Source organism: Carassius auratus, unplaced genomic scaffold (assembly GCF_003368295.1).
Source record: "Carassius auratus strain Wakin unplaced genomic scaffold, ASM336829v1 scaf_tig00215788, whole genome shotgun sequence".
NCBI lineage: Eukaryota > Metazoa > Chordata > Actinopteri > Cypriniformes > Cyprinidae > Carassius > Carassius auratus.
In genome coordinates, this window is record NW_020528245.1 from 53,250 (window position 1) to 78,970 (window position 25,721).

The following is a 25,721-nucleotide window of genomic DNA, read 5'->3' on the forward strand; positions in this document are numbered from 1 at the left end:
CAGATCAGTGGAACGTATGATATCGTCACGGATCCAATACACAAACGAGAAAGTTACCAGCGGTCGGGGGAGGGTGGGAGGGGGGAGTTTCGTCCAGCCATATATTTATTTATTTATCAATCAATCAATCACCTTTATTTATATAGTGCTTTAAACAAAATACATTGCGCCAAAGCACTGAACAACATTCATTTGGAAAACAGTGTCTCAATAATGCAAAATGATAGTTAAAGGCAGTTCATCATTGAATTCATTGATGTCATCTCTGTTCAGTTGAAATAGTGTCTGTTTTAATTTGCAATCAAGTCAACGATATCGCTGTAGATGAAGTGACCCCAACTAAGCAAGCCAGAGGCGACAGCGGCAAGGAACCGAAACTCCATCGGTGACAGAATGGAGAAAAAAACCTTGGGAGAAACCAGGCTCAGTTGGGGGGCCAGTTCTCCTCTGACCAGACGAAACCAGTAGTTCAATTCCAGGCTGCAGCAAAGTCAGATTGTGCAGAAGAATCATCTGTTTCCTGTGGTCTTGTCCTGGTGCTCCTCTGAGACAAGGTCTTTACAGGGGATCTGTATCTGGGGCTCTAGTTGTCCTGGTCTCCGCTGTCTTTCAGGTCAGTAGAGGTCCTTTCTAGGTGCTGATCCACCATCTGGTCTGGATACGTACTGGATCCGGGTGACTGCAGTGACCCTCTGATCTGGACACAGACTGGATCTGGTGGCCACGGTGACCTCGGAACAAGAGAGAAACAGACAAATATTAGCGTAGATGCCATTCTTCTAATGATGTAGAAAGTACGGTGTTATGTGAAGTGTTCCGGTTCCAGTTTACCTAATTAATGCAGCCTAAAAATCCTTTAACGGATTTGGATATTAAAAGCATATTAGTATGTTATGTGTATGCCAGGTTAAAGAGATGGGTCTTTAATCTAGATTTAAACTGCAAGAGTGTGTCTGCCTCCCGAACAATGTTAGGTAGGTTATTCCAGAGTTTAGGCGCCAAATAGGAAAAGGATCTGCCGCCCGCAGTTGATTTTGATATTCTAGGTATTATCAAATTGCCTGAGTTTTGAGAACGTAGCGGACGTAGAGGAGTATAATGTAAAAGGAGCTCATTCAAATACTGAGGTGCTAAACCATTCAGGGCTTTATAAGTAATAAGCAATATTTTAAAATCTATACGATGTTTGATAGGGAGCCAGTGCAGTGTGGACAGGACCGGGCTAATATGGTCATACTTCCTGGTTCTAGTAAGAACTCTTGCTGCTGCATTTTGGACTAGCTGTAGTTTGTTTACCAAGCGTGCAGAACAACCACCCAATAAAGCATTACAGTAGTCTAACCTTGAAGTCATAAATGCATGGATTAACATTTCTGCATTTGACATTGAGAGCATAGGCCGTAATTTAGATATATTTTTGAGATGGAAAAATGCAGTTTTACAAATGCTAGAAACGTGGCTTTCTAAGGAAAGATTGCGATCAAGTAGCACACCTAGGTTCCTAACTGATGACGAAGAATTGACAGAGCAACCATCAAGTCTTAGACAGTGTTCTAGGTTATTACAAGTAGAGTTTTTAGGCCCTATGATTAACACCTCTGTTTTTTCTGAATTTAGCAGTAAGAAATTACTCGTCATCCAATTTTTTATATCGACTATGCATTCCATTAGTTTTTCAAATTGGTGTGTTTCACCGGGCTGCGAGGAAATATAGAGCTGCGTATCATCAGCATAACAGTGAAAGCTAACACCATGTTTCCTGATGATATCTCCCAAGGGTAACATATAAAGCGTGAAGAGTAGCGGCCCTAGAACTGAGCCTTGAGGTACTCCATACTGCACTTGTGATCGATATGATACATTTATGTTGGTAACGAAATGTGCAATCAAAGAAGTCATGTTTAAAACAGTTCATTATTTGACCTTCAATATAGTTCAAGTTTACAGTCTATTTGATAATGGTTAATATCTCCGTTTTATCCGTCAACATTAGAGGCTTAAATAGTGCCATAAAGAGAACAAAGTTTCTGGATAGTTTGCGTAGACACTGTGTAGATGTGGCTTTAGTACAATAATCTCATTTAAAATCAACTGACATTCCTCGTATGCAAAATAAATATTATAAAGTTGTCGCCTCATGCAGTGATGGCACAAAAACAAAAGGATCTCTTATACTCATTAAACGGAGTTTGCCCCTTGTGATTAAAAAATTTAGTAACGATAAATCTGGTAGGTTGAGCTATTTCTGCACAAATATTCAAGGAAAGGAAATAGCTTTTGTCTCTGTCTATGCACCAGCAGTTTTTGATGTTAATTTTTTTCAGTGGTTAACAAATCAGTTGCTGATTTTAAGTGATTATGCACTCATTATTGGAGGAGACATGAATGCACTTGCAGATTTGATGCTTGAATCCACCACTATATTTACTAAATCACAAGAGATAACATCAACAAATTTTAAGTCTTTTCTGGAAACCTTTAACCTCATAGATGTATGGCGTGTTCAGAATCCATCGATTAGAGATTATACTTTTTTTTCTGCGAGGCATCAGACATATTCTAGAATAGATTATATTCTATGTTCTCGTGAATTTAGGATGTGTTTTGAGGGCGTTACAATCCTACCTGCAGTAATATCTGACCACAATCCACTGCTGACAAAATTTAGTTATTGCTCACATGATAGATCTCCAAGATGGCAATTTAATACAACTCTTCTACAAGACTCTGGGTTTTTAATGGATTTTCGAAACAAGTTAAAAGAATTTTTGAATATAAATCTTAACAGTGTGGATAATCACATTGTCACAAACACAGCCTCTGTGGCTCCCTCCGATCACCACCAGAGGGAACCGTCACCCGAGTATTAACCTTCTTCAAACTCCATTTCCCATACACCCCGTACCTGGGGCTGATTACCTGCACAGGTGTCGCTCATCTTCATCCCCTATTTAAGGAACTCACTCTGTTCTCTCAAACGCGAAGTCTTGTTTTGCCCATGCAGACATTACCGAGCGTTTCCCTATTGTTGGATCTTCCGTGTATGACCTGGACTGATTATTGGACTCTGATTCTCTGCCGCCTGCCTTATCAACCTCTGCCTTGTTCTCTCGCCTCTGCCTGCCAGCCGCCAGCCCTGATTCTACGCTCTGTCAAAGTTTATGATTCTGATTTATCTACGTGGTATCTAACGCCCCTGATTGACCTGTTTCTGTTTACTCTGTGGATTATTGAAATAAAGCTGCTTATGGATCATAACGTCTCTGACTCAGCGTTACAGAAGACTTCGCCAGATATTGATCCAGCGGCTTTCTTCCAGATCACGGCAGAAGTATCCGCTCAAGCCGCGGCGCTGACAGCACATCAGCAGCAGCTGATTCGACTCACCTCTCTCTCTGAAGAGATGATCCGAACCCTCCAATCACTCCGCCTGCAAACCCCGGAGGGAAGCATTCCAGCAGCACCTCAACCTCAGCAAATGACCGCCGCCATGGCCACACCTCCCGCTTCAGTAAACCCGCGCTTGGCGTTCCCAGAAAAATTCGATGGATCACCCGCCAGATGCAAGGGGTTCCTCTTACAATGTTCGATGTTCGTTAACCAGCAGCCCTCGTTATATCCCACAGAGGACAGCCGAATTTCGTTTGTGTGTTCTTTGCTCACGGAGAGAGCACTAGATTGGGCCACAGCCATCTGGAACGGTGATCGATCAGTTTTCACCACCTTTTCAGCATTTCTACTCCGATTCAGAGAGGTTTTCGAACACCCCGCGGGAGGAAAAGAGGTTGGTGAACAGCTTATCACACTCCGCCAAGGAGGAAGATCGGCCGCAGATTATGCCCTCTCATTCCGCACCCTAGCTGCACAAACTGGCTGGCCAGACGACCCTTTACGCCTGCACTTCAGGAGGGGACTGGATGCTGAGCTGCAGACCGAACTAGCCTGCCGAGACGAAGGCAAAACCCTCGAACAACTCATCGATCTGTCCATCAAGGTAGACAATCTGATTCGGGCACGTCGGTCCCGATACCGAACCTCATCATTCCCCCCAGTCAACAGCACAAGCCCGGATCCAGAACCCGTGCAAATCGGAGTTACCCGATTAAACGAGGAGGAAAAGTCACGCAGGCGACAGCACAACCTGTGTTTATACTGTGGCTTGGTTGGACATCTACGGGCTTCATGCCCCACTCGACCGCCGCGACATTCAGCTGCGGTGAGTTATCCCTCTAGAACTTCTTCAATGTTAGAGATACCAGTCATGTTACATGTTAAGGGAGTTAGCATCGAGGTGAGGGCATTGATTGATTCCAGAGCTGCGGGAAATTTTATTGATACCACTTTCTTGGAGACTCATAACATCCCATGTATTCCATGTACCTCTCACTTGGCAGTGGCAGCCCTAGATGGACGACCGCTGGGCTCCGGTCGCATCCAAACCATCACTGAGGAGTTAGAACTCACCGTCGGGGCCCTCCATTCTGAAAAGATCCACCTCTACAGCTTCCAATCTCCTCATAACCCTATCATCTTGGGACTGCCCTGGCTGGAAAAACACAATCCAATCATCACCTGGTCCACGAAACAGATATCAAAATGGTCAGACTGCAAGGAACATTGTCTCCATTCCTGCACCCGATCCACGAGCACTCATACTTCCCCATCGGCTTCTCCACTGCCTCAGGAGTATGACGGTCTCCAGGAGGCTTTCAGTAAGACCAAGGCTGCGCAGCTACCTCCTCATCGACCAGGCGATTGCGCCATTGAACTGATTCCAGGCGCTCAACCACCCAAGGGCCGAGTATTTCTGCTATCTCAACCCGAAGCCACAGCCATGAAGGAGTATATCGAGGAGGAATTAGCCAAGGGATTCATTCGACCTTCCACTTCACCAGCTTCTGCAGGGTTCTTCTTCGTGAAAAAGAAGGACGGAGGCCTCCACCCTTGTATAGATTACCGTGACCTCAACGACGTTACAGTGAAGTACCGATATCCCTTACCTCTCGTCCCAGCGGCTCTAGAGCAACTACGCCGAGCAAAATACTTCACGAAGTTGGATCTCCGAAGCGCCTACAACCTGATCCGAATTCGAGAAGGGGATGAGTGGAAGACGGCTTTTTCAACCACCACTGGGCACTACGAGTACCGGGTCATGCCGTTCGGCCTTTCCAACAGTCCTTCCGTGTTCCAAGCCTTTGTAAACGACATATTCAGGGATATGTTGAATCGTTGGGTCATAGTCTACATAGACGATATCCTCATCTACTCCGAGACGTATACAGAACATGTGAAGCAAGTCAAAGCCGTCCTCCAACGCCTAATCCAGCACCAACTGTATGCTAAACTGGAGAAATGTGAATTCCACAAGCAGACTATCTCCTTCCTGGGTTATGTAATCAGCGCTGGAGGAGTAGCCATGGAGGAGGGGAAGGTTCGCGCTGTAGTCAACTGGCCCCTACCCCAGACACTCAAAGAACTACAACGCTTCCTGGGTTTCGCTAACTTCTACAGAAGGTTCATCCGCGACTTCAGCTCCATCGCAGCACCAATGACTTCTATGGTTAAGAAGGGCTCTCAGCGTCTCCACTGGTCCTCCGCCCCCCTCAACGCCTTCCAGGCCCTCAAGGATAGATTCACCACAGCGCCCATCTTACATCATCCTGATCCAGAGTTGGAATTCATTGTGGAAGTAGACGCTTCAAGTTCAGGTCTCGGGGCTGTACTTTCACAACGTCAGGGAAATCCACCGAAATTATACCCATGTGCCTTTTACTCTCGGAAACTAAACGCAGCCGAAAGGAATTATGACGTTGGAGATCGCGAACTCCTTGCTATGAAAGCAGCATTCGAGGAATGGAGGCACTGGCTAGAGGGGGCTAAACACACTTTCAAAGTCCTCACGGATCACCGCAACCTTGAATACCTACGGTCAGCCAAACGCTTGAATCACAGACAAGCCAGGTGGTCGCTCTTCTTCACAAGATTTAATTTTCAAGTCACTTATCACTTGTCCGGGTTCCCAGAATACCAAAGCAGATGCTCTCTCTCGTCTCTACGAAACCAATGACAAAACTCCAGACCACGAACCCATCATTCCTCCCACGATCATTCTTGGACCCATCCAATGGGACATTATGACTGAGATCATTGAGGCCCAACGCATCGAACCTCCACCTCCTGAAACTCCCCAGAATCGCACATTCGTCCCTCAAACACTGAGACAACGAGTACTACATCAGGTCCACTCTACCCCAAGCTCAGGACACCCCGGTATAACCGCCACCGTCCAGCTCCTATCTAACCGCTTCTGGTGGCCCTCAATGCAAACTGACACCATCAATTACATAAGAAACTGTATCACTTGCAACACTAACAAATCATCCCATCAATTACCCGCTGGTCTTCTTCACCCGTTACCCGTTCCTCAACGTCCTTGGTCCCACATAGCCATCGACTTTGTTACAGATCTACCTCTCTCGCAGGGCAAAACCACAATTCTATCTGTTATCGACCGCTTCTCCAAGGCCTGCCTTCATCCCATTACCCAAACTCCCAACTGCCTTCGAAACAGCAGAGGCACTTTGTGAAAATGTGTTCCGGTTCTATGGCCTCCCGGAGGACATTGTCTCCGATAGGGGTCCCCAGTTTACCTCCAGAGTATGGTTGGCATTCTGCCAACAGTTGGGCATCAATGTTAGTCTCACATCAGGTTACCACCCACAATCCAACGGACAGGTCGAACGTCTTAACCAAGAACTCTCCCGTTTCCTTCGATCCTACTGCAACCAGAATCAAAATGATTGGAGTCGCTTCCCTCTCTGGGCCGAATACGCACAAAACTCCCTTCAAAAACCTTCCACTGGCATGACTCCCTTCCAATGCATCTTAGGATTTCAACCTCCTCTCTTCCCATGGTCTGGCGAACCATCCGAATTACCTGCAGTTGATGCTTGGCTGAGACGCTGTGAGGAGACCTGGAACAGCGCTCATGTTCACCTTCTCCGAGCAGTTCGTCGGACCAGAGATCAGGCCAATCGACACCGCAGAGCTCATCCGGATTACCAGCCCGGACAATGGGTTTGGCTGTCCACACGGGATCTTCGCCTCAGACTACCATCCAAGAAACTTAGTCCCAGGTACATGGGCCCTTTCAAAATCCTCCGTCAAATCACCCCAGTATCATTTAGACTATCTCTCCCATCTCATTACCGTATCTCACCCACTTTCCATGTTTCCTTGCTCAAGCCCGCTGGTGGACCGAGAGGAGCGGAGAACCTAGAGAAGGCTGGTGACCAGAGAGCGCCTCCCCTCATCATCGATGGCCAGGAGGCCTATCAGGTACACGAAATCCTGAATTCACGTCGCCGGGGCCGAGTCCTACAGTATCTGGTCGATTGGGAGGGGTACGGTCCTGAGGAAAGGTCCTGGGTCAATGCTGATGACATACTGGATCCCACTCTCATCACGGACTTCCATCAAAATCACCCAGACAGACCCGCTCCTAGACCCCGAGGAAGACCCCGGCGACGATTACCTCATCGCGTCAGGAGCCGCTCGCAGGGGGAGGGCTCTGTCACAAACACAGCCTCTGTGGCTCCCTCCGATCACCACCAGAGGGAACCGTCACCCGAGTATTAACCTTCTTCAAACTCCATTTCCCATACACCCCGTACCTGGGGCTGATTACCTGCACAGGTGTCGCTCATCTTCATCCCCTATTTAAGGAACTCACTCTGTTCTCTCAAACGCGAAGTCTTGTTTTGCCCATGCAGACATTACCGAGCGTTTCCCCACTGTTGGATCTTCCGTGTATGACCTGGACTGATTATTGGACTCTGATTCTCTGCCGCCTGCCTTATCAACCTCTGCCTTGTTCTCTCGCCTCTGCCTGCCAGCCGCCAGCCCTGATTCTACGCTCTGTCAAAGTTTATGATTCTGATTTATCTACGTGGTATCTAACGCCCCTGATTGACCTGTTTCTGTTTACTCTGTGGATTATTGAAATAAAGCTGCTTATGGATCATAACGTCTCTGACTCAGCGTTACACACATGATGGTATGGATGGCTACAAAAGGTTTTATCAGAGATTTTGTTATCTCCTTTTCATCTCATTTAAATAAAGTAAGAAAAGCACAAATTGAAGAATTAGAACAAATCTGCCTCTCCAAAGAAACAGAGTTGAAGAAGAAATTCTCAAAATCAGTTGAAAGTGCATTAAAGAGTTCCAGGTCCAAGTTAAATGATTTGCTTCGAAGAAAGGCTGAATTTATTATGCATAGAGTTAGACAAAACTATTATTTTAATGGGCCAAGACCCAGCAAGTTATGGGCCTTACAACTCAGACAAAGTGAAGCTAGAGCTATAATTGATACCATTGATTCGCCTACAAAAGGTTTGGTAACCAATCCTAGAGAGATAAATAAAACTTTTGTAGAACATTTTAAAGATCTGTATCAACCTAAGGACAGTGCAGATATGGTTGAATGTTATAAATTTCTACAAGACCTTGATCTACCACAATTAACGCAAAGTGAAGCTCAGCAAATGAGCCAACCTATAACACTTGTGGAGCTGTATGCAGCGTTGAAAACGGCAAAGAAGGGGAAATCACCTGGGCCAGATGGGATTCCTCCAGAAATAATTTTACATTTTTGGGATATATTAGGACCAATTATGCATGCAGCAATAAACATGGCAATCCAAAATGGCCATTTTGAAAAACAAATGAATACAGCTCTAATCTCTTTAATTCCAAAAAAGGCAAAGATCATACTAAATGTTTCAATTTTAGACCAATCTCTTTAATAAACTCAGATTTAAAAGTATATGCTAGGGTATTAGCTATATGCCTTGAAAAATATATTGGTAAATTAGTTCATAGTGATCAATCTGGCTTTATTCCACATCGTTCAGCTGCAGATAATATACGTCGGTTGCTACATATAATTAATGCAAGTAAAGATAAAAAGTCCCCTTATGCAGTTTTATCCTTAGATGCGGATAAAGCTTTTGATAGATTAAATTGGGATTACTTATGGGAGGTGCTAGATAAATTTGGTTTTGATAAGAAATGTATTAATATGGTACAAATAATTTATAACAATCCATCAGCAAGCATAGCAACAAATGGCCTACACTCCCAACCATTTGATATCTTAAGAGGAACAAGGCAAGGATGCCCCCTCTCACCAATGTTATTTGCATTATCCCTGGAGCCTTTAGCTAAAAAAATAAGACAAGACCAAATTTGTTCCATCTCAATTAAGGGTACCCAGCATGCCATATCTCTCTATGCAGATGACATTTTATTGTATTTTTCAGATTTCGGCACAATCCAAAACATACTGGAAATATTTAACTGTTTTGGGAAATTTTCTGGATATAGGATCAATTGGTCCAAATCATCTCTTTTACCATTAAACAAAAAAGCTCAGAGTATGCAGATAAAAACAGATATCCAAATTACAAATCAGATAACTTACCTAGGGATTCTTATTCAGTCTGATTTAAAAGAAATTGTACATATAAATTACGACAAAGTTTTTTAAAAGCTAAAAACAGATATTGACAGATGGAGAACACTTCCTGCATCACTGCAATCCAGAGTCTCAACTGTGAAGATGAATATTTTACCTAGGGTTAACTTTCTTAGTGCCATGATTCCATTGCCACCTTCATCAAAATGGTGGAAAAAACTTGACTCTTTAATTCGCACTTTTCTTTGGAATGGCAAACAACCAAAGTTAAAATTGGCTACATTACAACGTACTAAAATGGAGGGAGGTCTCTCTTTGCCTAATTTTGAGTTATATCATAAAGCCTTCCAACTACGTGCAGTCAAGACATGGTTTAACACTATGATTCCCACACCCTGTAGAGAAATAGAAGAAGCAATTCTCAAACCAATTAGACTTGAAGATGTACTTTTTTCTGGACTCTCTTTAAAGTACTGCAAACAATCATTTGGCCCCATCATAACGAACACAATTAACACTTTTAAAACAGTGGAGAAATTATCAAGCTATGATAACAAATGGCATCTGCAGACTCCTTTGTGGCGCAATAGGAATATTAACTGTGGTTCTGAACCATTCACATCAGAACAGTGGTCAAAGCAAGGAATAAGGACTCTTGCTGACATATGGGATGATAATGGTATGCTTAGTTTTCAAAATATAGCTGTATCATTTAACGTACCTGCATCATCCTTCTTTTTATTCTTGCAATTGCGTTCGGCACTCAGAGCATACGGAGTCTCTTGGGGCTTAGCTCTCGAAACACATCCTGTTCACAGTTGGTTCTTTAATTTTTCTCAACAAAATGTAGTGTCAGCTATCTATTCTCGCCTTCTTGAAGTTAAGGTAAAACAACTGCCATTGCATACTATTTGGGTAAGGGAGTTGTCTGTTGACCAGATTGATTGGGAGACTGTATGGGGGAATATATTCGGTGCATCAAAAAATCCAAACCACCAATTAATTCATTACAAATTCTGTCATAGATTGTACTGGACACCAAAGAAACATTTTCTCGTTAAACTATCTCTAAGTCCCCATTGCAGTTTCTGTACCTACCAACAAGTGGGAACATTTATGCATATGGTGTGGGAATGTGAGAAAGTTTATGAGTTCTGGGAAAGGATCTCTTCAATATTGTCTGATATGATAGGAAAAGATATACCAGTGCAACCAGTAGTGCTTCTTCTAAATGATGATTCCAGTTTAGGTTTCACTGAACTACAAAGAAAGATCTGGTTGAACTCTCAACAGCCAGAATAAATAAGGCTAGAGCCTCAACCATTGAGGCATGGAAAGTAGTTGCAAAGGATTTAACAGAAAAACTTCAAGTTTAGTAGAAATGAACGTGGGGTATATTTTGAATGTTTAACATGATTTATGTGGTACTTTGTTTAGCCTAAGGTTATCATATTGTAGATTGCCTCTATTTTTGTATGTATTTATTTATTTATTTCATATTTTATTTGTAAAAAAGATTTTAATTTTGGAGTATCTATTATTTATATTGCATTTTATTTTATTTATTTATTTAATTTATTTTCTCTTCTTTAAATTTTGTAGGCAAATTGTTTTTGATTGCATTTCTTTTTTTTCTTTTTTTTGTTAAGGTGGCCTGGACTTGGGGACCGCTGGGGGCTGGGTGGGGTGGGTGATTGGAGGGGTTTAGAGGGTCATTTTTGTATGGTATATTTTGTAGAAGAAATTGTATACAATTGTATATGAACCTTTCTTTGAAAAAGAAATAAAAAATTGATCCCAAAAACTGCTAGATTAGATTACCTTTCTTCTCTGTTTGAAGAAAACAAACATAAACCCATGTATTTATTCAATACAGTGACTAAATAAACAAAAGATAAAGCCTCAACAAGTGTTGACATTTCCCAACATCACAGCAGTAATGACTTTATGAAATTTACTTCTGAAACCGATGACCTTGGGCCAAAGCTGGCCAGCTGGGGCTAGAGGAGGGGTTATGAACAAAGGCGGAGTTTCTCCGTGTCTGGAGAGCGTCAGCCGCGGATCATTTCAGAAAGATAACAGCTATAAGACCAGCATTAAATACTTTTTTAAATAAGTTGAGCTCAAAATTCACTCTTAGTCAGCAGTGAGTGTTTGAAATAACTCGATTCGATGTGGGTTATAATCACTAAACAAGGCAGAAATATTTATAAGCGATATAAAAGACTATGCACGCTAAACATTAATGTTACCATAGCAAACATGGTAAATGCAACCACTTGGAGGAATCTGATGTCAGCTTCTTATTCTCTATCACGATTGTGTATTTATTTAGTAACATATTTTATCTGTCGTCTTGTCTGAGAGTTTAGCTCCACGTGGCAAAGCCTATCATCAAAATATAATAGCCTAATGATTTTTGTTCGAGAGCTTTTATAAAAATATAGATATTATCATTCATTCTAAATGTGACATATATATGCTACTGTGACTACAAATAAACAGAAACACTCGACTTAATAAGCAGGCTATTTTCATAAGTGTTTAAAATAAATAAATAAAATATAAATACATTTGTTTCTGTGTGATTAATTTTGAGTCCTTATAAAAGAATTCATTATGATCAACGTATTACGTATTCTATTATAAAACATTGATGCTTTTGAATTTAAATGTTTAACTAAGCATGTAAACAAATGGCCACTTTTATCATGTTCATTTTGTGATCGTGCATGTTCCAGTGACTTATTTCTTAGTATTCTGATAACTTCTCTTTGTTGCTGAAATTATTGGGTTTCGTGACGTTGTTCTGAGAGGTTTTAGTGATGCGCAGCGTACTTCAGGCCCTAACTGTGGAAACGCTGCGCTATTCTGGCCTCGGTGCTACTGGCCTGAGGCTATGAGCCTGTTTGAAGCCCTGGCTCGCACTGGCCAGACAGTGGAAATGCGGCTAATGTTAATTAGACACTGGGCTATTTTATGAAATCCATCTGCAGATACTATGTAGAAGGGTTGCAGATCTTGACAGCACAATTCAACGCACTTGACATGTGATGGTACTTTACTTTTGAAGAAAGCAGTAATATTTTGAGAGGTTTCACTGACGTCACTTTTCTTAGACCCCCCACAAATATGTCTTTGACATGCTGGAAGTACAGTTTTGTGGCTCTCGTGTTTGTATATTTTTTCACACAAATTGCACTTCACATAGCCGATATTGCTGCTGTCTCCTGCTGCAACTATTTCTGAGAACCGGTCCCAAACATTAGATTTGTCAGCCTGACCTTTTTTTGCTTTTGATTATGTAAATGCTTGACCTCGATTTCTCCCACACCTCTTCTTCCATCTTCACTTTTATTTCTCAGTTTTTGTTCATGGCTGGCGGCGGGAGCTGCTTGGCGTTTTCGTGACTTGTCACGTGACACATTTGTTTGGGGACATCACACAAGTCATGTTGCTAAGTATTGTAACTTTATTGTAACTCCTTATTGTAACTTTATCAAAGAACCTAATGAAATTTTAAAATAGATATTCCAAATATTTAATATAGGCTATAGGGAATTGAACGCAACATATATGGATTTTTTTTTAATTATAATGACCCTCAACTTGCCCTGCAAATAAAGTGCCAATTTCTTTAAACAGCACAACCCAACCTGCAGGGCCTGCGGGTTATGAGATGACTCGCGCATCACTAATGTTCACCTAAACCGTATTGCACCTGAGTAGTACCCTGTTTATGTAATGAAGTGGTTTGGAGAGTCTGTGTACAGTCTTCAGAAGAGGCCTGGGGGACAGATGGTGGTTTCCCACCGGGACAGGATGGCTCCATATATCGGGGACCGGCAACTGAACATGCTGTGCTGGGAGGGTCTGGGGCTCTTCTGGGTCAGTTTGGGTTGGGGGCATCTGAAGATAGCAAATTGAGCGCTGACATTGATATTTCAGTGGAGGCAGTCATAGCAGCCAGGATGTGGAGTTCTGCTGGATTAAACCCTTGAGGCATGTGTTGTATCATGTACTGTAATTCCTAATGCTACCTCTAGGGATGTTATATTGTAAGAAGAGGAAGTGGGTTCAACAGGGAAGAAGAAGAGGCTTAGTGAAAAGACATGTGAAGTTACTGTTCGGAATCAAGTGAGGTCTGGGAGATAATCGTCGTACTTATCACTTATACAAAACCTAACAAAATTGCAGACGAGGATACTACGTTTTGCATAACGTTACTGACTTATCAACGATGTCTCTGCATTTCTCTGCACCGTCAGAGCCTACCATGCCATTCGACATGTGGTTTTGAATCTACAATAAATATTTAACGGTTATCAACGCAGTGGGCGATGCATGGCCTGAAGCTCGGAAGAGGGCTACACTACTTCATTGTTTAGGCACAGAGGGTCAACGGATCTTTTATGCACTGCCAGACACCGGTGAGAAATATGATTCTGCTGTCGATGCTTTAAAAAAACACTTCATGCCCAAAGTTAATGTTGTCGTGGAGCGGCATACATTCAGAAAAAGAGTACAAGCTTCACACGAAAACATACAACAGTACGTTGCTGATTTACATGCACTCGCCGCTAACTGTGACTTCGGTGATAAAGTGGATGATATGATTCACGATCAATTGCTGGAACATTTGCACAGTGATGATATTAGACTGAGGCTGTTACTCAAGCCAGACCTGACATTAAAGAAAGCTAATACACTTGCAACACAATTAAAAGCTGCGGCTGAGCACGCCAAGAGAATGACGGCCGACAGAGATGCTCCAGTGCGTGCCGTACAAGTTAAGCCAAATCATGCGAGAGGTAAACACCATTCACGTCCGACTACTGCCCACGCTTTGTCGAACCGTTAGTCCTGTTTTAGATGCAGTTCAGACAAACACCTAGCTAACTCAGCACAGTGCCCAGCTTTAAAGGTGTTTTGTAAATTATGCAACAAGAAGGGACATTTTGCTCGTGTGAGCCGTTCAGCCCTAGCAAGTGATGTGCGCGAGGTGCAAGTGCATGACGTCACAAGTACTGTATCTAGATAATTCTGCTGAAGTACAAAAGAAACTACATTGAGAAGTGACTGTCAATACTCCTGCTTCACCTAGCACCAAAGTACAATTCGTTTGTGCATACAGGTTCTTCTGTGTCTATATTGCCTCTTCACATTTATAAACACCATTTCAGTGCCACACAATTATCAACACCTGCCATCCGTCTGGTGAATTTCACACAGGAATACATACCTGTACTCGGATGCCTGCAAGCACAAGCGTGTGTATCAAATGTGTCAGCTGCTGCCACATTTTTCGTTGTGTATAAAGGGACTGCTTTGTTAGGCATGGACTTGATTTCTGTCCTAAAACTTCAAATAAAAAGTGATAATGTCTGCTCCCCGGTCATGGCCACCAATACCACATCCCTGACAGATACTGAAATAGGATGTGTAAAAAAACGTTGTCCACAAGGTAAAAATTGACCCCACAGTAAAACTTGTGCGTCAGAAACTGCGACACTTACCTTTTGCAGTCCGAGCATCTGATTCAGCTGAATTAGAGCGTCTGCTGAGAACAGGCGTCATCGAACGTGTGGATGCTTCAGCCTGGGCGTCCCTCGTCGTTGTTACTGGGAAGAAAACAGGTTGGATATGAATGTGTGCCTACTTAAAAGAGAAGTTAAAAAAGCCGTCATTACTGACTGTTATCCATTACCACACATTGATGAAATGCTTACCAGCCTTAGGGGTGCTACAATATTTTCTACTATTGATCTGGCTAATGCATACTATCAGCTTCCCCTGCATGAGGAGTGTAGAGATATTACAGCTTTTATCACTCATGACGGCCTGTTCAAGATACTGCAGGGTTCCCTATGGCCTGGTGTCGGCACCCTCCGCTTTCCAAAAGATGATGGCTACCATCCTGGAGGGCGTACCAGGTGTCAAAAATTACCTGGATGATGTTATCATCTATGGAAAGACATCTGAGGAGCATGACTCGAACCTCAGTACTGTGTTGCAGAAATTGAAAGAGTCTGGGCTGGTGCTAAATGATAAAAAATGCAATTTCAAACAGACTTCATTGCGGTTCCTGGGCCGTATAATCAACACTCATGGAATCCTACCTGATCAAAAGCACCTAGATGCTGTCCGTGAAGCTCCACCTCCATCTATTGCAGCATCTCTGCAATCCTTCCTAGGATTAGTGTCCTGGTAATCAAAATTCCTGCCTGGATTTGCAACAGTTGTTGCTCCAATGCGTGAGTGTGCTAAAGGAAAATGACAATTTTCTTGGACGCTTGCTGCTCAAAACAGTTTTGAGAAAATTAAACAGATGTTTGTGTCCAGTCCGGTCATTGTCATTTATGACCCCACACTTCATTCGGTCATTGCAACGGATTCCAGTGACTACGGGTTGGGTGCAGTGTTCACCCAAGTGCAACTAGACGGAACAGAAAAAACAGTGGCTTTTGCTTCCCGCACACTCACTGATGCTGAAAAAAATATTCTATAGTGGAGAAGGAGGCTCTGGCATGTGTGTGGGCTACTGAAAAATGGCGAACGTACGTGTGGGGCCATCGTTTTACACTTCACACAGATCACCAGGCACTCACCACTTTACTGACTACAGAAGGCATGAGGAGAGCCAGACTGCGGACTGCTTGTTGGGCAGCTTGTCTGCTTTGTTTTGTCTATGACGTTGTCTATCGGCCGGGTTCCCAGAACCAAACAGCAGACTGCTTGTCTCGTCTTCCCATGCTGGCACCTGCTGATTCCTCCGGTGATTTAGAGCCTGAAATAGTTGCATTAATTTCTTCGACATTAAGTTCTCTTTCACTGACTGATTTTGAAAGTGCCTGTGCTGCTTGTCCTGAACTGGAAATGCTGCGAAAGCAAATTACACAGGGCTGGCCACCCTCCATCAAAGCGGTGAGTCAGGACATGATTCCATACTTCAGTGAGAGAGGAACTTGCAGTGAATGATGCTTTCATTTTCAGAGGAACAAGGTTGTTAGTTCCTGTGGCCCTGCGACACACTTTGATTTCCTTGGCACACGAGTCTCACCAAGGCATAGTCCGCACAAAACAGAGGTTGCGGGATCTTTACTGGAGGCCGCAGATGGACGCTCAGGTCCAGTCAATGATTGCTACATGCATACCCTGCCAGTCCAATGACAAATCTGCTGTGACTCATCCAGCACCTCTGCAGCCAGTTCAGTTCCCTGAGGGTCCGTGGAAAAAAACTGGGTCTGGATATAGTCAGACCATTTGAAGCAGCCACCCATGGTTGCAGATATGCTCTAACGCTCACAGACTATCATTCCAAGTGGCCTGAGCTTTCATTTGCTAGCAGTGCAACTACTGAGGATGTTCTCAAATTTCTGAACACTGTTTTTAGTCGTCATGGCAACCCAGAGTGTATCGTTACGGATAATGGTACACTGTTCACCTCAACTGTCTTTGCTGAGTTTGTGAAGGAACATGACATAAAACACATACGCACATCTGTGTACTATCCTGCAGCTAACGGTGAGGTCGAAAAATTTCAACGTGCATTAAAAGGTTGCATCCAGACTGCCATTCAACACTCACAACCATGGAACAGAGCTGTTACCGAGTGGCTCCAGGCGTATCGGGCAACCCCTCATGCTAGAATGGGTGTGTCACCATACGAGCTCTTGTATGGGAGGAAGATGCGAACCAAGCTTAACATCCTGCCTTTACATGAGGAGGTCAAATGTGATCTTGCTGCTGTCCATGAACATGCGAAAAAGAAACAGGACAAAATGAAAGTATACACTGATCACAAACAAAGTGCTTGTAATTCTCACTTTTGCGTGGGAGGAAAAGTGAGAATAAGGTGTCCTCGTGCAATTCCAAAAGATCATCCTTAATTCTCTGCTCCTGTAAGAGTAGAGAAGAGAGTTGGGCCAAACACACTCCTGCTCAGTGATGGAAAAAAGTGGAATGCTGCTCACCTGGCAAACTCGCCTGAATTGACTGACTGTGCCAGTAACACATTTAAGCAAACACAAAACACTACACACAGTTCTGTGAAAGTCTCACGTATGAGACGAAAGCCTGTTTGGCACAAGGACTATGATGTACACTAAACAGGACTGTTTTGCATCCAAGTTGCACAGGTGTAGCTCTCAAAAAAAAAAAAAAAAAAAAGAGAACGGTTCTGAATGAGTTATTTGCTCCTTGGTTTACAAAAGTGGTTGAAGTATGTTCAAATGTTAACTGATTGCTTCTGCTGACCATTCATGTACTGATGTTATGAGTTATTAGTTACAGAGATGTCACTGTTCACATGCATTGAATATAATGCATGGACTGTTACTGAATAGTTGACTAAGTTGTCACAACTACTTATTCAGAGTACAATGTTTTCTTCTGTTGAGTTAATGTTTTTTTTTTTTACAAAAAGGGGAAATGTTGTATCATGTACTTTAATTCCTAATGCTACCTCTAGGGACATTCTATTGAAGAAGAAGGGGCTAAGTGAAAAGACATGTGAAGTTACTGTCCAGAATAAAGTGAGGTCTGGAAGATAATCGTCATGCTTATTACCTATACAAAACCTAACAGCATGTGATACCTGCCAGTGGCCCACAGCAGACCACAAAAGCAAAGACAGGATCACAGCTTTGGCCCAGTGAGGCACTTTGTGTGCCCCAGCGTTTTGGGGATTTCACCTTTCCTTGGGAACGAGAAAACTTGAGGAGGGGGCAGTGGGGCAATGACATTGTTTATTATTTGTTATAAATGTATATACTATATTTATATACACAGTGTATGTAGGCCTATGTAGGTTACAGCTTTTATATATATATATATATATATATATATATATATATATATATATATATATATATATATATATATGCTTCCAGCAGTACCGCAGATTAGGGGACCCTGCCCATAAATGAGGACTTCATGTGTTTGTATTGGGGTATAACATGCATATAATTCTCAAAAAAAAAAAAAAAAGTTTTATTATAAATGATATTAAACACTATTTTTATTCTTGTGACACAGAATGCTTTTGGGTCTTTAACAGTGACAGTGTGTAATTCATGAGTAAGATTTTAACATTAATTAGAAAGCCATTTTATTCTACAAGAAATTCAACACGTAAAAGTACCTAAAAAGGTTTTTATAGGCCAAATATTTTTTTTTTTAATTCTATGTCCTAAAATACATAACTTCCTGCAGTAGCTTAGTAAAACTATGTGATCATGTGAGTATGATTGCAGATCATTTCAACATGATTGGAGTCATGTTGAATTTCTCAATGTGAAAATGAAGATACAAATCAACCGTCTTCGCACGATTATGTAATGTCACTATAATGTAATCTCAGTACTATGTAATATCAGTATTATGTAAACCAGTTTTAACAAAACTATTTTTATCGATGCTTATCTTGGGCTTTCAAATATTTGTACAGGGTCTACAGCCATCAATGTTCAGGATCAACTACACAGAGGTGGTGGATCAGATGTTTTCTCTCTTCCCTGATAAAGAGCACTACTCAGACGCCGGTCCAGATCGCTGCAGAACCTGTGCTGTGGTGGGAAACTCTGCAAACCTTCTGGGATCCCATTATGGGTCTCTAATAGATTTCCATGATGTTGTGATTAGGTAAAAAACAGAATAATGCACATAATCTGATCAAATTTTCTCTACAACATCAGTTCTTTAGATAGCTTATTAATACCTGTTACTTGTATTGTTCTCTCAGGATAAATAAAGGCCCGACAAAAGGTTACGAGAGGGATGTGGGGTCAAAGACAACTCACCGGATTCTGTATCCTGAAAGCGCCATGGACTTGGACAACTCAACCCATTTGGTGCTTTTTCCCTTTAAGATTCGCGACATGCAGTGGCTCATAAGTACCTTCACCACTAGACACATCACACGGTGAGCACAGTAATAAAATATATATATATATATATATATATATATATATATATATATATATATATATTTTTTTTTTTTTTTTTTTTTTTTAATTACGAAATATTAAATATATCTGCATTATTAGTAAAAGCCATCTTTTTGTTCCTAAGCACCTACACACGAGTCAAACCTTCAATAAAAGCAGATGAGAACAAGGTGAGTATCCATGTCACTAAATGAATGTGATGATATTCAAAACAATGATTATTAAGCAGTGGTGTATGTGTCAAACGTGTTGGGGTGTAAAGCAATTGCACGAAGGATATCAAACATTGTTATTTCAATGATCCACAAAATAGGGGGGGGGGGGGGATTCACAACCAAACACAAATCCAGATGTTCAAACATCAAGTGGACATAGCAAAAATGGAGAACACATATTTTTAAATACTGGGAACGTAATCAGTGGGAAACGGAAACAGGTGTGGGGCTAAATAACTAATTAACAAAAAAAGGAACATGACCAAATAAGAAAACTCCCTAAGAACAGAAGTCCATAACTATGACAGTATGTCTCATTTATGTTTGTGTTTCTGTTTAGGTGATGGTCCTCCATCCTGCTTTCATAAAATATGTCTATGAAAAATGGCTTCTGAAACATGGCAGATATCCATCTACAGGCTTCATTACAATAATATTTGCCATGCATATCTGTGATCAGGTAAAACTGTTTGCATTTTCATTTTAGACTAACAGACATTATGTTTGTGAAAGGCACATCATGTATTAGAAAACAAATCAAAACTTTGCCAGGCATTAATTTGTGGGTTTTCTGTACACTTTAAATAGTTTTCTTTGGATCTGTGCATTGCTACACACATTTGTGGATTTTAAAACATTTCTAGCATCAAGTTGCACACTAATCCACAAATAGGTAGACTCTGCCCACCATCTCTACTTAAAGGGTTAGAAAGAAAAAAAAGCGCAAATAAACTTAATCTTAATGATCAATGTAATCTAGCTTGCACTCACTGTTGTACACGGAAGCAGCTCTGGGTGGATAATGTATGAGATCCACTTTGCGCATGTGTTGCTCAGAAGTGATGAATGTGGAAGCACAGGGAAGAGATCAAAACAAAATAACGGTCACTAATTTAAAAGTAAAAAAACAAGGATTCTGGATTTCGATATGAGCCAAAAAAGGAGACTAAAGTTTGCTTCATTTACTCCTGTTAATGAACATTTAAAAACGTTTTCATGGGATCCACTAGCTCATGTGCAACGCAATCCTCATACTTTGTCATCAGCCAGGAGCTGTTTCTTTATACAACTGTTGGCACAAGCTACATTTAAATGATTATTACGTTTTGGATATGGATATTTTTCTTATAAAATGCACCAATTTGCTACAGAATGCCTTTGTTCACCCCCTTGAGCCATGTGAGACCCTTTTTTATGAATGGGCGCTATTATTTCCCTCCTTTTAGATTGATAGTATAGTGCTGACCAATTTTTAGCATGCTCTCACTCAGACCAATCATGTTTTGCTTTACAATCAGGGTTAGTGGAGAGTCAGGTCCTCATTCCAAATGGAATACTTGATGTGGTCAAAATGCTATTGTTGTTTACAGTTCTAGTCCTGAATTAATTAGATAAAAATTAATTAGATAAAAATGGGACAAATATTTAAATTATAATGTAGTTCTAATTTAATTTAGGACAAACACAAGAGACATCTGAAAATTAATTCAAGGCTATTTTTTTTTAATTTACTTTTTGATTTTAATGTTTGTATCCCTCAGGATATGTTGCTCCTTTGGGGGTATAAATTCACTGTTAACAAAACACGTTTATCAATGATTGTTACAGCACGGTTTTAATATCTGAATGCTTTGGAATACAGATGTATGGTTGGTCTCTTTTTAATGAAGACATAACAGATTATTGCTGTAGTGAAAGAATAAAAAAAAAGTATAAATGTTATAAAAGTTTAAGTTTGCAATATGTAGTAATATGATAATGTAGTATCGTTTTTGTATTGATATAAAATACATATTTAATAAAATGTTGAACTCTACATTTGCTATAATATCAAAGCCTTATATCTAATGAATTTATGATCCAAATTTGAAGATGATATTACAACAATTGTGGTTCGCTGCATCGCTGAAGGTGGCACTTCCTGAAGGGGAGGTGCTTAGGGATGTTTGCAAGTGTGGATCTAAAAGTGGATTGAAATGCAGCCAAATTGGCAACAACAAATGTTATAATATGTCATGGCTGGCCACAAGATCATTTTGTCACAACATCCTCATGCCTTATCCTTATGTTGAGTGAAAAACATTTTCTCATTGCAAAGAGTTTCATGCGTAAAAAAACTTTATGATTATCCCAGGCTGCTATGGATCATGCTTAAACTTGTGGCCATGATATAAGGATGTCATAAAAATTATCTTGGTCAACCCACAACAAATTTATCATGTTTCTGTGAGTTAATTTTTTATCTTGAGGCCACAAGGAATCTAACTGAACTGAAAATGTCCCTTTGTGGTCACAGTAATACAGTGAGTTAAACTGACTCAACCCTGATTGTATTGCAAAGCGTGACTGGTTGGAGCAAGAGATTGCTATGATTTGTCAATGTAATATGGCTGATATATGATTTGCTTAAGTAAAAGGTTGGTTGGGTGTACTTATTTGAAAAATTGTGTGTGTCTTAATGCTAGAATTTTTCAAAATTACAAATACATGCAGCATTTAGGAAGTGACCTTTAGGAGAATTATGATTTGAACTCTCTTACACAGGTGAATGTGTTTGGGTTTGGGGCTTCAAGTACTGGAACCTGGCATCATTACTTTGACAGAACTCGCACTCACTATAAAGGCGGCCCTCATGGTGGAGACTTTGAAAACAAAACAATCCATCAACTTCAGCAGAGAAACAAGATTTCAATATATAAAGGATATAGATAAGACCAGGAATAGACATTTTATGTTTAACATTTATGTTAAGTCATTTTGCTAACATTTTTATGTTGAGGCCGCATGACCATATGTTTATAAAACTATATAACTTTCTTGTGGCCAAGAGTTTAATGTGTTAACAGACCTTATGATTATCCCAGTTTTGCAACATTCACACAGGTTTGTTTACGCATTAAACAGAGAAACAAGATTTCTAAATATAAAGGGATAAATAAGACTTCTTCCATTTAATGAAGGATCTCAAAATGGTGTGTAAAACAAAACAAAATGGCTACAAAATTGATGCAAAAATGAAAGACAAATAAATATATGTTAATATGAATGTTAGCTAACTATGGTAACAATGTTTTAGGAGCTGTAGCAAAGGCTCTATATTGTCCTACTCGTATTTATAATACTGTATCAACAAACATATGGTTTGTACCTGGTGTTCTTGTACTAAAGTAGCCAACTAATCTGTTAGACATTTTGAATGTTTGTATGGTTATTCAAATTATATTTTGGTTGAAACAAAAAATTAATTATTTTGCCACAAATTCCTGTACCAATAAGAAATGTCAAAACAACCCCAAAAATGTTCTTTTTCATATTGTTTAAGTAAGGAATAATTGATGACAGGCCAATTAATTATTAAAGAAAGAATGCACACCCTTCGCGTCTGGGCCATTCCCCCTTAGGTATGCATTATTTTTCTAATAATCCAACAACCTGGAGTCAATTATTCCCCTTATACTATGGTTACCACACCTCAAGAAATCAATCAGAAGATATATTTAAAAGGGATTAGTCCAGTTTTAGTACTTAAATCACTATTGTGAGTAGGAATATTTCTTCCGCATCTCATTCACTGCCTCTTTTACTAGTCCCAAAACGTAATTTTAAAGCTGGTAATGGAAACTTGGAAACCAATAATCCTACCCAACAATGCAAAAGTGGCACCAACCTTGAACAATAAATGAAAACATTTAAATTACTTCAGGGCAGAATTCAGTGGACAAATTTAACTTAGGACTCACAAAAGAAAAACTGCAAAAGAGAAGGAGGGAGAGCAGCTTTCAAGCCTAAAATCAGCATGAACACAAACAACCACACACACACACCTCCGGAGCAGCCTTTTATGCTGCGGCACCATGGGAGCTGTTAGGGGTTCAGTACCTTACTCAAGGACACTTCAGTTGTGGTATTGCCAGCCGAGACTTGAATCCACTACCTTAGGGTTAGAAGTCAAACTCTCTAACCATAAGGCCACAACTTCTCTACCACCCTCACAGACCTCAATTCAACCTATATACCAACCCAGAAGGAATCCAGTGAAATCAATTTACCCAAAAAATCAACAAATACCTTCTGTATTCTTTGCAGTAGATATTTTAGGGGGTCAATAACAGTCAAACAATGCCATAGCATTGATGCTGTTAGACTGTTTACAACAAGAACCATCCCTCTATAAGAAGGATCCATTCTCCATTTCTGTAAGTGCCCAGTCACCTTTTTTTATATAGAGGCCTTCCCAATTTCTTTCAATGTATTGCTCTGTTCCAAAGAAAACAGCACTTTAAGCCCCTCTAAACTCCAGGAGCAGCCCTGAGGAAGTTTTGGAATGCCTCCTTTCTCCCACTGGCCTAATAACAAAGGTGTACTGTTTTTCCAGTTGACTCGAGCTGAAGATCTCAAGAGCTGCTTCCAGACTGTACACATCTTCATTTGATCTAATTACTACAGTGACATTGTCAGTGTAAGCACTGAGTTTAACATTTACCATCCCTGAAGTAGAAGATCCCACCATTGGAATTCCACAAAGTTGATGCTTCTGAGCAGTTAGCAAAGGTTCAAAGGCATATAAAATGCCTGACATACATTACTACATCTTTGTTGTATGCCTCTGCCAACTAGAAAAGATCTTGTGAGTTAACCACTTATTTTCAAAATACTGTAAATATCAGCATACAACTATTTCATAATATAAATGAATGAAAAACCAAATCTAAAAGCTTCAAAACATTTGAAAAGGAACTCATGGTCCAAAGCCTTACTGATCCAAAAGATAATAAACCCATTTTAAAATTATTTTCTCTGGCAAATTAAATACAATCATGAATCATAAACAAATGATCAAATATTGTAAGTTTTGGAATACAGTACTACTGATCTGCGTGAATTATTGTTAATATATGAAGTTTTGATCTATTAGTTAATGCTTTGGACAGTATCTTATTATCAACTACAAGCAGAGACACTGGTCGTCAGTTTCTTATATCCGCAAGATCACCTTTCTTGGGTATCAAGGTGATAACTGCTCTCGGTAGAATCAGTGGTAAAGTGCCAATATCAAAGCACTCTAAAAAGACTTCTCCAAAGACTGGCCAAAAACAGTTTATAAAATTCTGTAGTTAAGCCATCTCAACCCACAGCATTGCCTGAAGACAGATCTTTGATTGCAGCAGTCAATTTGTTCATGCGCAATGGCTCATCAAGCATAAAAGGATCACTTTTCATCAAATGAGGCAGATCCTGAAGAATTGTTATTTCTAAATCACATGGTTCTGCTTTATAAAGATTTTCATAAAAATGCAATTGATTAGCAATTATTTTGTGTTTAGCAGTTGTTTCACATCCTTCCAGAAGTTTCAGATGACTTAAAGTTCTCTTACGAGAGTACTCTCATGTTGCGGACCCCAGCAGAAGATAACGTTGCAACCTGAACCCTCAAAGTCTTTCTGACCAAACTAGGAAGACGAAGATGGTTGAGTCTCGCTTCGGCCGGACCACCATAAAAGATAGTGTGTGCCACTTTCTTGGTTCCCTAAGCAGAGGTGACTGGAGAAGTGTATTTCACAGCCAACTAGCCCGTTACACAACCCACTCGCCTGTACCCAAAGACCGTTTTCACGGCCACCCAGATAAATCTCAAAAGAGCATTATGTCTGTCTTTCCGGCTCATGCCAAAGGTGTTGTAAATGTAGGAAATTTGCCCACGTCCCAGTGATCATCCCTACACATAAGCATGGTTCGTTCAGTGTCACACACTCATTCACTGCCAATATCAATGAAACCGGCTCACGCCACGTGTGTTTTAAAGGGGTCATGAAATGAGAAACCAAATTTGCCTTGATCTTTTGGAATATAAGAGGTCTTTGTACCATTAAAACGTCCTGCAAGTTTCATAGCTTAAGACATCCTCCCCATTGTAAACGAGCCATTTATTTAATCAAGCTCTAAATACAGCTCGTTCTAGATCCATGGTAAGAAGTGACGTCACGGTGCGAAGTGACGTTCCAACTATTTGCATATGACCGCCTCCAGCACAAGACAACTACGCTCATTCCGGATCGTTGTCGCGCCGCGCGCCTCACAAGTT

The 25,721-nt window shown here is 40.9% G+C and overlaps 1 protein-coding gene across 2 annotated transcripts in view; it reads left to right on the top strand.

Moving 5' to 3' along the window:
• The window catches only part of LOC113095798 (CMP-N-acetylneuraminate-beta-galactosamide-alpha-2,3-sialyltransferase 1-like), a 30,479-nt gene extending 5,950 nt beyond the window's left edge, over positions 1-24,529 (top strand). For both annotated transcript variants that reach the window (XM_026261171.1, XM_026261170.1), the window contains 5 exons: positions 18,926-19,119; positions 19,220-19,399; positions 19,549-19,594; positions 19,980-20,099; positions 22,184-24,529. In XM_026261171.1, the coding sequence (XP_026116956.1) occupies positions 18,926-19,119; positions 19,220-19,399; positions 19,549-19,594; positions 19,980-20,099; positions 22,184-22,351 (708 nt within the window). In that variant the 3' untranslated portion in view covers positions 22,352-24,529. The remainder of the gene's footprint in view (positions 1-18,925; positions 19,120-19,219; positions 19,400-19,548; positions 19,595-19,979; positions 20,100-22,183) is intronic.
• Positions 24,530-25,721: the final 1,192 nt, after the last annotated feature.